The sequence below is a fragment of the Calidris pugnax genome, unplaced genomic scaffold, assembly GCF_001431845.1.
Source record: "Calidris pugnax isolate Ruff unplaced genomic scaffold, ASM143184v1 scaffold13, whole genome shotgun sequence".
NCBI classification, from domain to species: Eukaryota; Metazoa; Chordata; class Aves; order Charadriiformes; family Scolopacidae; genus Calidris; species Calidris pugnax.
The window spans coordinates 2,573,933-2,588,689 of NW_015090810.1; the positions used below are offsets into that span (position 1 = coordinate 2,573,933).

Consider the following 14,757-nt stretch of genomic DNA (forward strand, 5'->3'; position numbering starts at 1 on the left):
TTAAATAATATAAAAAGTCACCAACATAAAACAGATCTTTTGCATGAGGTGTTCTGAGAATTAAATGCTAATTTTTCCCCAGGTGATACTCTAATATGCATTCACTGTTTAAGATTATGGAGAGCATGTTAAAGTTATAATGGGTATTTCAGTTTTTATCCTTCACTGAGTATCAACTGCCCTTAATGGCTATGTGCTGTTAAAAATTTTATTTAGTTTTTGGGTTCAACCTGAAGGTCCCTGAAGTTGAAATACTGTTAACTTCTCTAGCATAGGGAATATTTTTTTTGTATCGTCTGTATGTCCTTTATTTTTCCTGAACAGGCACGTTAGGTCTATTAACAAACTTCAGAATCTGCAGACCACTTACTACTTTTTCCTGTTTTTTCAGTCTTGCTTATTTGACTGTGAGTCAATCCAGACAGATATTATTTTTTTTCTCAACTCAAGGGCGATGCAAACGCATTTGATGCAAAATCAAAATGTCTACTCAAATATCAACAAAAGGTATTTGAAGAACAAGGAGGTGTACTGTGAGCTAAGATACTATTACCATCTGAAAAAATAATTGTGGCTATTTCATTCAATAGTTTAGATTGTTGTATACCTTGTTTCTTTTAAATTAGACAATGGTGTTGTCCAATAAAAGATGCATCCGTTTGTTATCAGACTTGCAGATGTTTTGCTCACAGCTTTCTTGGTTCTGCACTATGCTACTGATTTCTGTTAGTTTGTCTAGATTCTGCATACTCTTGTCCTTTCTGTACCTTGCCCTCGCTCCCACCACTGCCCACTCTGGGTAGGGGAAACTTGGCACCTTGTCAACCATTGACCTTGGCATAGAGAGTAAGTAACTTTCTAGGTGTGCAAAGTCCTTGTGAATTACCATGGTGTGTGGCCTTATTTTACCTGAACCCTGAATATACTTTGCTTTAAACTTAGCTGATGAATTCCAGGGATGTGTGCCTCTCTCTTGAGTTTTAGGAGAAGCAAGATTCAAAATTATTGAAGAACAAGAGATTACTCAAGTTTCTTTGAGTTAAAAACACCATATACAAAGGGGTATTGAAACATTCAAGGTCAGGTTGGGTGGAGCTCTGATCAACCTGATCTAGTTGAATATGCCCCTGCTCACTGCAGGGGGGTTGGACTAGGTGACCTTTAAAGGTACCTTCCAACCCAAACTGTTCTATGTAGGGGATGGAGTAGTTGCCTGGCTCTGAGAGAGGTGGTCAGGGAGGAGACTCCTCTGGGGTATCTGGGTGTGGTTCTGGAGGTCATCCTCCATCTTACAAGGAGAGCTTGAACGGTGCTTGCTATCCAGTGTGATTTGGATCTGTGTATTGCATGCATGCATATTTACTTATGTATTTATTTGTAGTTGCTTGATTTTAAATCAAGAACCCCAAGTTTGGGGGAATGAACTTGACCTGTGGCTTTGATCATCAGAAAGCGTTTCATCTCAGGTGCTTTTCATGTTTTTCCAGGAATCCAGTTGTTTTAAACTGTTGTTCTGGAAGGTTACCATGTGAATTTTGGCATCACTTGGTACACGTATTAACTTGAGATAAACTGCTTCAGAATTAAGAGATCAGTCTTCTGACTGGTGGCATTTGGGAAGGGCTTTGCCAGAGGCCACTGCTCGGCATGGGACAGGCAGAGGTCCACGAGCCCTTCTTAGGTCCCCATCCCTTGCTCTTCAGGTTGGCAGCTTGGCCAAACATACAGCAAACTCAGGGCCAGCCAAAGGTCCCCTGCTGTAAAGATGTCTTTAGGTGCTCGATGCAAACAGCTGTCTGAATTTGTCAGTTCTCCTCTGGAATGGCAAAGGGAATTCCCTGCGGGGCGGCAGTGGAGGGGGATCTGTGCGTGCACCTTTAAAGCACCAATACGTACAACAGAGGAAATCAGGATGTAATTAGTGCTGTTTGTATTAACAGCTATATCGTCAGCGTACTCTTCCTCTACTGGTAATCCCACCATTTTTTGAGTATGGAAAATGGGTAGAGGAAATTTGTCGTCTTTGTAAAAATCATGTGCTTGCATCGGTAGTGCCTGGGTGCAATGTAGGAGCTGGTAAACTTCCCAGCTCTTCAGAAAACATTATCAAGGCTTTTATCGATATACAGAAAAAAATAACACCCTCAAAAAGGAAAACATTAGGACTAAGAAATAAAAAAAAAATATTCGAGCTCAGATGTGCCACAGCAGTGGATTTTTTCTTACATATTTTGGGGTTTTTACTATATGCTTTTACAAAGATGTGGGGAATGATTTTATGTTTCCTCTTTATATACTTTTTAAAGGATAAATCACCTTTATCATGTGATAAATCTCTGTATCTATACATGACTGTACAATATACATAGATAAATTTTTTTAACAAATTTGACCTGAAACATTAAAAAAATTTTTTTTTCTCATAATTTCTAAATTTCTCATGAATTGCTAGATCACTGTACCATTTTAAATCTCCCATTTGGTCAGCCTTTAAGAATTATATAACTTAGCTCTGGTAAAAGAAGGAAATGCGTAAGAAATAAACTGTCAGACTGAAAGAAATTTACAGTAAGTGAATTGTCACACTAAAAGGCGCTTGATTATTTTATTTCCCTTGGCAGTTTTCTAAGTGTTTGCAGTGAATTCAGAAATCACTCTCAACAAAACTATCTATTGTCTGGATCTTGGCTTCTCAGGGCTGTCATTGTTAAAGCTGAATTCTTTATAAAATATACTGTTGTGTATGGCAACATATTAAAAATGCTCAAAGAAAGGGCTCAGTAACTATGATTTTCCACAGAGTAGCTATCTGCCATTAATATTTTAAATTGGTTTTATGTCTAAATGGTGTGGCTAATTTATTAAATGCTGTTTGATCAATATTTTAGTAGCCTCCTGTTTGTCTACATGAACCTTCTGTAAGGGGAGAAGGCAAGCTTTGGATATGGTGCTCTCTAATCCCTTGTCATAGTATTATGCATGTAGTGCCCAGCAGAGCCCTCCTCTCCCTGGTATCACATACATCTGTGATATGGGGTCATTCTCCTGCACTGAGTAAAGGACTGAAAAAAAATGAGTCACTTTAACAAGTATAAACTCCACAAAATACCAAGGAGTATTTTCTCTTATATTTGCTGTGTTTTCCATCACAGTGTGGGAATATAATCTACTAGTTTTCTTATCTTCAACACTATACTTTTCCATTCTAAATATAATGAATTAATATTGTTTTAAAATAATGAATATAATATTGTGTTGCAATAAACACCAGTTTTAAAATTTTGCTGCATGCACTTAAAATACTGATACTGGAATTATGCTAAGGCATAGAGATGACCTTCTCTTGTTTCTCCTGACACTTTAAGGATGTCTGTTTATGTGATAAAATGAGATTATAGTATCGGGAAGAATGTCTGCAAGCCTTTAATGAAAAAAATCAAAAGTCATATTTTACTGATTTTAATCTTCCATAGTTGAGTTAAGGATAAAAGCTTGGGTTTTCTTGCTTTACATTGATGTATTTAATTCTGATTTTAAAATTCAGAATTCTGCATCTGGTCTTCTGTATAACACCTTTCATATCTACTTGCTTACATCACCAGAAACGTAAAGTCAATGTTGCAGGCACGTATGTAGTTTTACATTATGATATATCCTGTTTCTTTGTCTTAAAATATTCTAACCCAGCTTTTACTTTCTCTTGTGGCAGGATGACAAGGACTTGGTTCATGAGTTTGTTGTCGCTGAAGGTCTGACTTGCTTAATCAAAGTGGGAGCAGAGGCTGACCAGAATTATCAGAACTACATCCTGAGAGGTAAAGGAAAATAATCAAAAAAAGTTGTTTTTATTTCTCTGAAGCTCCCACAGGTCTGCTGCAACTTGCCATGTTAAGTGTCTTGGAACACATTTCTCAGTTTCTTATGCAAGAAAATTAAGGGGGGATTAATATTCACCACTGAGCGGAATCAATTGGAAATTTCAGATATTGATAGTCTCTCCATTGTCCAGCTTTTCTTGTAGATTATACTAAAAATCTGTAATTCTAAGAAAGAGATGGTGTGCTAAAGCTTTTACCAGATAATTGTAAATGTCAAAGGGCACAGAGCAAAATAACCTTTTGGAGTGTGATGAGTAGCTATGGAATAAACAGTGAGATGGTCATATCTCAAGGTCAGTTGGCATGTAGCAATTTTTAGCTATCTGACATTCTGGAGTTAAACAGGTAATCAGAAGTTTACATTCTGTTCTTTGCACTTAAAAGATAACTGGCAAAGGTAGGGTTTGGAGACTGATGCAGAAAAGGTATGTTACTGGATTAGAAAGCTGATTTACTGTGTTGTGGCCCAAATGAACGTGTGCGATTTTCATCTAACCAGGAAACTCAGGCTACAAATTTGGAGAGTTCCTTCAGTATTTGGAGGATTTATGAGCGAGGGAAGAACGGGCACACCAAGGGATCTTTGCTGCTGGATGATATCATAGTAAATAGAGAGAGCTAATGAATGCATAGTTGTGGTGGATCGCTCATTTGAATTTTCTTAGACTGACGTATATAGCTGTCTTTAAAAATGTCACTTTGATGTATTTAGCTGCCAAAACTCAAGCTGCAAATTGAGTAGTAAAACAAATGCAAAATAAGGAGAAGGATTTTTGTAAGAACCAGAAATGCTAAGTTATAGAAGGCAAGGATGCAAATAGTAAGTGTGGATTCATGCAAAGAACTTGAAGATTAGGCTGCACAAATACCAGCTTTTGGGTGTATAAAAGAAACCAAACCAGTACCACAGAATTATGTTCTATGTCAGTAGTCGTGCAGTGATATAAATGTACTTGAATAGTAGCTTTTATGTACTCAAAAGACTGTTAACCACAATGAAGCTAGACAAGGACACAGAAAAATGTGAACAAAAAAGACTTTCTTTACAGCTGAAAGAAGAAGTTTCTGGGGGAAAACTGGCCATAGATGCTCTCAGAAAATTCAGACTGGAAGGGAAATAAAGGTGCTGCATTGTCAGCCTGGCTGTCAGCCTGGGGGCTTATTCCTCTATCACCTCGGCATTGACCTAGTGTGGCTGGATGACATCTTTGCCCTTCAGTTGAGTTCTGCAGCCAAATACTGAAAATTTAAAACAAGGAAGTCTGATAGGTGTTTACACTACCTAAATATCCAAGTGGCCTCAAAATCTAAACACTGGATAACGCTGCAGCTCTGCTGCTCCAGTGTCTGATAAGGTCCAGGGCACTGGATTGTTTTTTATTTTTCTTTTCTTTCCCCTTCTTGTTTTTTTAAACAGGAATGAAATGTTATCTGTCTGTTTTAGTAGGATATACCCTAATGCGTCCACAATTCAGGGAGATCACAGTGGTCTCTTTCTTGGTGTGGCTTCTCTAGTTTTCCTGTGTCTGAGAGCTTGGTGTCCATGGTCTGAAGTTACAGATTTTCCGACTGAATTCAATGAATGATAAAACAGAGCCTTATTGCCAATGTCTACGGCATCATACAAAAGAAACTGCAAACTCATCTTGTTACATCAAGTTAACAAGTGCGCACAGCTTGTTCAAAATAAATATAAAACAAACAAACAAAACAACAACAAAACCTAATCATGTAGAAGTATGTCATGCAGCCAAAAACTTTATTTTAAGAAGATGCTTTTAGGAATTTTTTCCCCCTGCTTTGCTGGTGCGTGAAGCTGAAGTTTCTCTTTGGGTAGTGTTTCTTAACATCTTTTACAGCAATATGATTTGTCTGTGTGATGTGGGGTTTATTTCAGAAACTAAATTGGTCTTGATTGTCTTTCAGGAAGTTCAAAGCTTGTAACAGCTCTGAGATTATGTCAACTGGTTTGCAGTTCCAGGAGCCAGCATGTACTTTCTAAATAGGTCTGCGTGTGCAATGAGATAAAGATAGGCTTGGAAATAAAGTGTAGCCAGACAATCTTATCCAAATACATTGAGAAGGGTGCTGAAAAGAAACATTAAATACGTCATGTAAGTGTGTTTTTCTGGTATGTTATTTTTGGAAGACCACAGTGATTGGTTGGATTTTTTTTTTTGTGACAGTCATGCATATTGTTGCAGTGCTGCATATTACTAAAGTACTGGTGAATAGGTGAATAAACTTCACTGGAGATAGATCACAGTTAACACTGAGGTGGTCTCATAAGCTTTAAGATCAGTGTTAAACTATGGAGATGAAAAATAAATTTTAAAAAGTCATCTTTATCTAGAATTTTTATGCCTTACTGCTGTGCTGTCCTTGTTCTGCAGATCCTTTTGGAGTGGAATATATCCTCCTTATTTCCACTGCATTTAACCTGAATCATAAAGGGATGGGATTTTTCCTTAGTTCCACGTTCTGGTCGCATTTCTTCAGCACCTTTGGTGTAATTCACCGTTTTCCTCTTGTGAACCAAACCCGCTTGCAGGCCTTGTGACAGTAAATGGCAGCCTCAGGCCTGGCATTGCCTCCTCCGCCCCCAGGGCTCACACATGTGGGGTTCCCCATCGTCTTGACTGAGGGTTTTCTAAGTTTCTCTTGTGAACTCTTGTTTGTCTGCTCTCTTCAAGAAATAGCTCTGGACATAGGAGAGAAAATAAGTTGGAAATACGTATACATGTAAGGGTTGTAGGTCATTCAATACGTTCCCGGGTACGAGTTATTTCTTGAGGATATTGCTTTCTGTTTTCCAAAGGTCTGTGTTGTTTCACTCGAATGTTTCCTGGTTGTGAATTTCTACTTAGCAGTTCTGACTTGGTTCAAGCCAGACCAAGCTGCCAAAAATATGACTAAATATGAGTCACAAAAGTTTTAGTTACATTAACGGATAAGTGAAGTGTGGCTTTTACATACAGTACTGAGAAATCCAGACAGTTTATTGTTTAGTGCTAAGGAGTGACTTTATTTCTGCTTGGGTTCCCTGAAGTAGGGTTGTTTGACAGTACCTTTCCCAAAGTGTTCCCTATTGTCCGTGTATAGCCTATAGACCCTAAACTAACAGTAGCCAGGGCTTCTGTCTCAAGGTATTCTGTTCCTCCGTACTTAATAGTTCTTCACTCTAAAGTTACTCTTTGACATTACATTTAATTACTGTGGAAATGGAAAGAAACTGTGTTTTGAGGGATTTCCTCCCCCCAGAAGCAGGCTTTCTTTCTTTTTCTTTTTTTTTTCCCCCTTTTTTTTCTTACTTTTTCTTTATTTTTGTCGCGTGGTGACACTGATCCCTAAGGATGATGAACTTCACTCATAGCACTGAAGTTAAATGTTTCTGCCCTACTTATAAGATTTCAGTATTGTATATGTTGCCTAAATATTAAAAAATAAATGGAAATGGGTGAAAGATTAAAACGTCCACAATTTATGAGGATTAAAATAAATCTTATTGTAATTTTGAAGATGCTTTGCATGTAATTTTGAAATCTTCTGTTTCTTGCATAGAATGAGAAAGCAACATATAAAATGCAGCAGCTGAGCACAGATTAATTAATTGGTAGAATTATGGTAGTCTTCATGTTTTCTGTTAATTTAGCCAGTGCTGTTGGGAAGGTGGGAAAGAAAAGCAGCTTGTGCAGACCCAAAGCTTAATTGTTTTAAAAATGTACTAAATAAGGGAAGTATGGGAGTTCAGAGGTGAGTCCTCTTACACCATGATGTGAGAAGCTCTGCCTGTTGAGATCCTGTCCCTCACATCCAATGATGAGGTTGTCAGTAGGCCATCAGCCTTTTTGCAGAGTGTATTTGGGTACCTGGATCCCTGATTACCTACTTCTGCATTCAGATCAGTATTTACTGGTGTCCATAAATAGATGAAAGCTAGGGTTTGTTCTTGTGGTCTGAAAGTGCAAGCCAGGTGTTCAGTCCAAGCAGGAAGAGGCCTTGAGCAAAATTTCTAAGAACTAAGGCTGAGAAAAAATAAGACATCGGTCTGTGCTCATACTAGACCATGTTTGAATCAAATTCAGCTTTTTGGTGGAGCTCTCTGATTTAGTGAGAGCTGTGTGCTTATATGGAGAATAAGAATTTTAGTTTAAAGTCAGGATGAGATATGGTTTTAATTTTGTTTGGCAGTTTTGGATTTTTAGTGGTTTGATTGTTTGGTTTTTTTTAGGGTGAATAAATAAAGGAAAACAAGTGCTTGGAAAGAGCTTTAGAGTTACGATTTGAGGCAATATTTGTGCTTTAAGTTAACCCCTTTCCCCAAAAAACCCAAGTCGTTATTATAATCTAAAATTAAAGATACATAGAATCATAGAATCATTTAAGTTGGAAAAGACCCTTAAGATCATCGAGTCCTTCAAAGACCATCGAGTTAACATAGCAATGCCAAACCCACCATTAAACCATGTCCCTAAGCACCATGTCTACATGTCTTTTAAATACCTCCAGGGATATTATAGCCAAAACTTCAATAATCTATACTTAATTCAATAATCTGGGGAGTAGACTAGGTTACAGCAGAATCAGTTGTGGGTTGTTCTTTCATAGGCCCACTGCACTTCTGATAAAGTCCTGTTGGTCTCTACAGATATTGGTGCAAGCATAGAAGATGAAGGTGGTGGTTCTGGGTGAGGGATCTTACATACCGTGAGGATGATGACATATCATTTAAGAGGATTAAAGGTTCATAGGTTCATGCACAAAGTCAACATCATCTTGAGTCTGATAGAACAGCAGCTTTATTGTTATGCCTTACTTATTTTTTTTCCCTTAGAAATATTAAAAGCATTTTGTTTTGGAATTGCATTTGTACAAGCATGCTTTTATCTTGGTGCAGGTAGAATACGTACATAACAGTGCTCTTGTTTTATTTTCTCTCCTTGTTTTGCAAGATTTTTAATTTATTCAGGATTTTTAAATAATTTCAGGGAGGACTTTTACCAGAAAAGTCCTAAGATGTAAATAACAAATAACTAAATATCTTAAAACACTGAATTCATGTGTGAAAAATAACTCCAAGGCACATTCTGATCTTTGCTATATGTTTAAATTAAGTAGGGATCCATTAGAACAATTTCCTTCAAGCTTGAGAACTGCAATTTGCACAACTGTGAACTGTCAGTGATTAATAAGTTACCGAGAGGAGAAGCAACTTCCCAAAGTACAGAAGTGGGAATTGAGGAGCCTGAAACTTTCCAATCCCACCCTGGGGCATGAGGATGGGTAGGGGACGACCTTTTTGATTCCTCACCTTTCTAAGTCAGTAAATGGGAGCCAACCTTTGCAGAGGGATAGGTGGAGGGAAAGGATGTAGCTGTATCTGGATAGTTACCCTTTTAGTAACCTCTGCTTCCTACTGCAGCAAGGTAATGCTAAATGTGCATTTTGCATGTGCTTTTATTCAATCAGTATAGTGTAGCTGACAACAGCAAAAAGTGGAAAGAAATTGCTTTAAGAGCTACTGGTTGTAAAGCAGAAAGCGATTTTGCTGTTGGAATTAGGAATCCTGGAGCTGTTTGATGGAGTGGTCAAAACATGCCCAGAGTCAGTCAGAATTGCCAGTGAATGCCCAGGCAGGGGATCAGGTTTTCTAAACCAAGAGGCAAACGGCTCAATCACAGATGTGTACTAAAGCCACCGACGGTTAGGCCTATTTATAAAGCCAGAGGCACGCGATCCCACCTGCACGCCAACTTTAGAATGAAGGGATGTGCTGCTTATTCTGGGAAATCAGATTAAATGCCTGAAACGACTCAGTACTGAGTGGTAAAAGATCATCTGGTTACTGTCTGTCACCGGGACACTGTGTGCCCGAAGATGTCAAGGAGCTAGAGGAAGTTGAAGTTGAGGGTGAGGTTGGAAGCGAGTGGTGGAAGCTGCTGCTGATAACCCTCTCGTTCTGAAAGCCAGACGTGAAGTTATCAGCGAGCCGGTGGCATTTCTGCATCGAGCCAACTGTTACTAGGAATGCTTGGGGTTTACAAGTGTGCTCTCTGTAACAGGGGGGTGATCCATTTCCAGGAACTGGCTGGCTGTTTTTATCAAAAAGACCCCTCATTATTACAAGGACGCAAATGCTTCCAGTGCTCTTGAATTTTCCTCCCTCACCCTGATAGATTGTGTGGCTTTGGCCTTTTGCAGAAAAGGTTAGGTATTGCAAAGCATTTAGCACGTTCTTCTGCAGTAAATGTATGTGAAGCATTGTATCACCAGCAGGGTTTGTGTAAATAAGTTCTGTGAGAGGCTATGTCTATACTAAGTAGATGTGTCTTGCTGGGTTGGTTGGTACTGCAGCAGTAAAACAGATGGTAGTAATGTAAGTTGAGTAGTGAAAATGGAGCTATGGAGGTAATACTGTGTATCACGCATACCTTTGTGTTATTCCTGTTTCTGTGTGAGCTGGAGAACTGTTTAAAGTTTTCCAGCTGTAGAAAAGTATCCCAGCCTCAATTAAATAGGAGCAGACAGCGCACGATTAGGCTTACCTTTGCATTTCTTTATTTTCCTGGAGCCAAGTACAAAATTTTCCTGACTTTTTTTCTCTTAACCTTCAGTGTGCAGCTATCCATATGTGACTGTGAAGTTCTTGCACATATCTCTGAGTTGGCTTCTCATGTGTAGTCCTTTCAAATTATGTAAACTTCTCAGTTGATCTCACAGTAGCTGTGGTAAGAACCTGTGCTTTAAAGAGAAATGAAGTGCCTAAAGCTTGATTACTTAGGAGTGTTGCTTCTGAGAGGGACTTGCTGGCTCAGTCTCCCTGTAAATTCAGTTCTTTGATCTTTCTGCCGAGTCCATCAGAAAGCACATCAGAGTTGAACGCTTGATTTGAATATTCATGTCATTTATTTTATGCTGGATGTCAGACTGCAGTCCCAGGAAACCACACCAACAGATGGCAGCTCCACTTGGAAGCTGTTATGCCCACATAGTGTGGGACATGTCCACATGGAGATACAACCTAGGTTCACCACCACCAAAAAAACCCAAAACCAAACCCCACCAAACCAAACACACCAAGGCTGTGTTAGCAAATTAGTGTGCCTGTGCTAATACAACCTGTTAATCAGCAGCACTGCTGAGCTTGGGTTCGGCATCACTGTGATGCACCCATGCCCTCTCCCTTTGTGAAATGAGTTATGCTGCCAGCTTCCCATCAGTGAGCTTTGTAGGTGCCATTTGTTGTAGTTCATATGAAAAATAACAGGCCCAGAAAAATCAGACCTATTCCTGATGGCTCAGTGCCTTTCTTGCTACATGTGTGCAGAAACCTCAAGATGTGCCTCTTTTTGTGTTGTGAAAAGCCATGGAATGAAAAAATATTAATAGATTTGGCGTCCTGGTTCATGAACTCTTTAGATTAGAAACAATGGTAAATTATTGTTTTAAGTAGAAATGAAATTAGAATTAAATAAATTAATTAAAAAAATAAATAAAATTGGAAACAATGCTCTTCATTGTACCAAAAAAGAGGGCACATCATGCTATGTCCTTGGTTAATAGTATAAACACTAGACCTCCTTGACTTGGTAGCTGAATCCTCTTTCACTCCTGCAAATATCTCTTTAAGACTAAATGCATTTGCTCATGCAAGGGTAGTTGGGAGAGCTTGACCTTGGAAATGCAGTCTAAAAAAAGAGAAAACATCCTCTGTGCTTTCTTCTCTATGCTTTCAGTGTTTCCTTTCTTCATTTCTCATCTGCATATTTTAAAATGGTATTTATTACACTCAATCTATACATGCATTACATAAAGTTTCCTACCAAACACAACCTTAAGCATTCATTTAGTTTGTGGAGTGCTGCCCTCTCCTTTCCCCTCCTCCTCTTCGCTCCCTTCTCTCTGGATGGGATTCTGATCCGTGATCCATCTGGAAGCAGAGCCAGATGGTCGTCACACACAGCGTACAGTACAAGTCCTCCCAGTCTGGGATGGGAATTGGCACTGAAGCAAATTTGAGTTCAAAAGTTTAACCACCCTATAGTAATTTACACATCTACAAATAAACGGAGCTGTTCCTCGCTCTGTGCGTTTTGTGAAATGGCCTTTCATGTCAGGGCTGTTCTTGAGGAGGATATAGGGTTCTCATGGTCTATGTGGAATTCAGCAATAACACCACCATAAAATTATGGATTTCCCTTGTTTTGAAAGCTGACAGAGGCTGGGAGGCTTTGGGTTGCTTTCTGTCTCTATGAAAATGAATCTTCAGGTTTTGTGTAATTTTTTTTATGCTTTATGAAATTCCCATGAAATGTGACACCTCAGGCTATGCAGACCCCGTGTAAAACGAGGAACTGAACCATGAAAAATGCACATCCTTAACTACTAAGCAAAGAGTAAGTACTTGGGAAGTAGTCCCAAGGGCCTTTAAAGCCATTGTGGATGTTATACGATTTAACTACTCAAACTTCATGAACAAGCCTTGAAAACAATGTACCTATTCCAACTGGTAGGAGGATATTACAGGGTATTTCTGCCTTTTTTTAGTAATCTTTTAGCCTGAAAGTATCCAAAACCTGATTCGTTAGAGAAGGAGAAAATGTGTGCAAAATAAAGACATTCATAAGCCGGCAGAAACATGAACACTTACACGAAGTACATGACTGCTGGGGATTTCACCATGAGTTACTTGTATTGAAAATACACACATGAAACATGGTAAAATACAGTTGGGAAATAGTGTTTGATTGTTACTGTTTCAAAATTAGGTGCTTCCACAGCTATTTGTGCTGTGCGGTGCCACACGGAGTGCTCTATCCTGATATAGAAGCAGGGAAAATCAAGGACTTTAACAGAGGAGACGGGGAAGTAGGGTCAAACATGGAGCATAATTAGAAAGTGCTGACTCTTATTCCATGAAGGTGATTATTGTGTGACATAAGGACATGTCAAAAGTGAGATTCTTCAAATGTCTTTAGAGTTAATTTCTATATCCAGATATGTCTGATTTATTTTAAGTTACATCTTAGCCCTGTCTGTCTGGATTTTTTGCAAATGTGCATGCGTATACATCTCTATCGATCGTGTTCTCATAAGTGCAATGAGAAAATGGGAGCAGTGGACTGTAAACTCTTAAAATACTTGTTCTCGTTACTATGAGGCAGTGACCTGCTCTGAGCCTCTGATTGTTACTGCATCAGAGTATTAAAAAAACATGGACAATTCAAGAATGTAAAAGCTAAGCCATAAGACTTGCATGTATTAGGACAGTATTAATTATTAACCTATCATAAATGCAGTGTTCATACATATGTGTCTAAGAAAAACTGTACAGTATTCATAGGCTGATATGAGGGATATGATCCCTGAATGAGGGATAATCTTAGTGAGCATATGGGACTATTAATGTTTCTGTTTGCTGCTGTGGAGGGTTTGTGCTTGCCTGTTCTTCTGCATAGCCCTGAGGAGCACAGGAGGAGTAGCACGTGCCCTTTGGGAAGGCAGAAGTAGCTCAGAGCTGCATGCTTACACAGGTTGAATGAGAAAAGATGGAAATCCTTTTTGGTGCTTTTTAATGAAGTATTAGGACCGGTTTGCCATCTGTTGGTGCTACCTACCGCCCTCTCCTCTTCTCCCTCCTGACTTGAGTCACTGATGGTGGCATTGGAGTGAAGAACATGGGCTGGCAGCCTCCTACTCCCCACATGTATGTGAAGGTTGTCTGTGGGTGTCTGTGGGCTGAGCAGACCTGCAGAGGCAGCAAAGCCAAGATGCCGTAGAAAAGCAGAGAGGTTGTTGTGTCTTCCCTCTGCGAGCCAGAGGGAGAAGAGTTGTGGTTGGGGGTCCCTGCCTGCTAGTTGGAGAGTAGCACAGGTTTATCCCATTCCTCCAAGTTTTACAAGAAGTGGGGATTGATAAACTGTGAAATTATTAATTGTAACAAGATTTCTTTCTCACCATACTTCTGGAAAAGGAGGAGTTCTCCCTGTTTTCAGTGTGTGAGGCATTTTTTGGTTTTTTCCATTTAAATTCCTGATGCTAAAGCTGGTGCTGTCAAGCTAGGAGAGGAGGCTGTGCCCACCTCCTCCCTCCTGGCCACACCAGAGCTTGCACTAACTGCTGGAAATACTGTACCTCTGTTGTTTAGCATGGGGTTTTCAATAATTTATCACTCACTTCGAAGTTTCTTCCCAGAGATTTTAGTGAAGAGTGTTTATTGTTTTAGATGCTGTGCAAAAAATAAGTCACTTTTTTCCTTTGCCTCTTTCAATTTATTGACAGCAAGAAAACAAATCTTCTTTTTTCCAACCCTATAAGTACTTTGGTTTTTACCCCCCACACTCCTGGGGATGACAAAAGTTATTAAAGACAAAAGGGAAGGGGTGTTCAGGGTGTACGAGAGTGGGGAGGACCACAGGGCTGTGAATTTCAGACCAAGGCTGGAATGTTTCAGTGCCATGGATTGGTGTTTCCAAACAGCAGTGAGGAGGTAAAGGAATGGGGCAATGTATTGAAGGTGAATTTGCTCACTAATATAAAAATCTCTGGGTGAAAGAGATATAGAGAGGAGGAGTTTAAGGTTTGCACCTGAGTGGCCCCACATTGTATCAGGCCTGAAGGACACATTAAAGGAACGAAAATAGTATGTGAGCTACTGAGAGATGCTACTGAGAGATTCTCCATAAAAAAAGGTCTCCCTGCTGCCAGGAAGCCAAGGAGCGTTAACATCCCACAGGGAAGATTACTGTTTAAGGGCAGAACCTAAGAGTTGCCTTTAATAAAAGGCTGGGATGGACAGACTTTCTTTCGGGGTTTACTATTTTTGCTTTTGACATTTCACTGTTCCCTAGAACATTAAAAATACTGCTGTTTTCCAGAA

General features: G+C 39.3%; 1 protein-coding gene across 1 annotated transcript in view; it reads left to right on the forward strand.

The window, feature by feature from the left end:
• Window positions 1–14,757, forward strand: part of FHOD3 (formin homology 2 domain containing 3) — a 371,022-nt gene that overhangs the window by 167,087 nt on the left and 189,178 nt on the right. Inside the window, exon 7 of the mRNA XM_014938430.1 lies at window positions 3,710–3,815. Within this exon, the coding sequence (XP_014793916.1) occupies window positions 3,710–3,815 (106 nt within the window). The remainder of the gene's footprint in view (window positions 1–3,709; window positions 3,816–14,757) is intronic.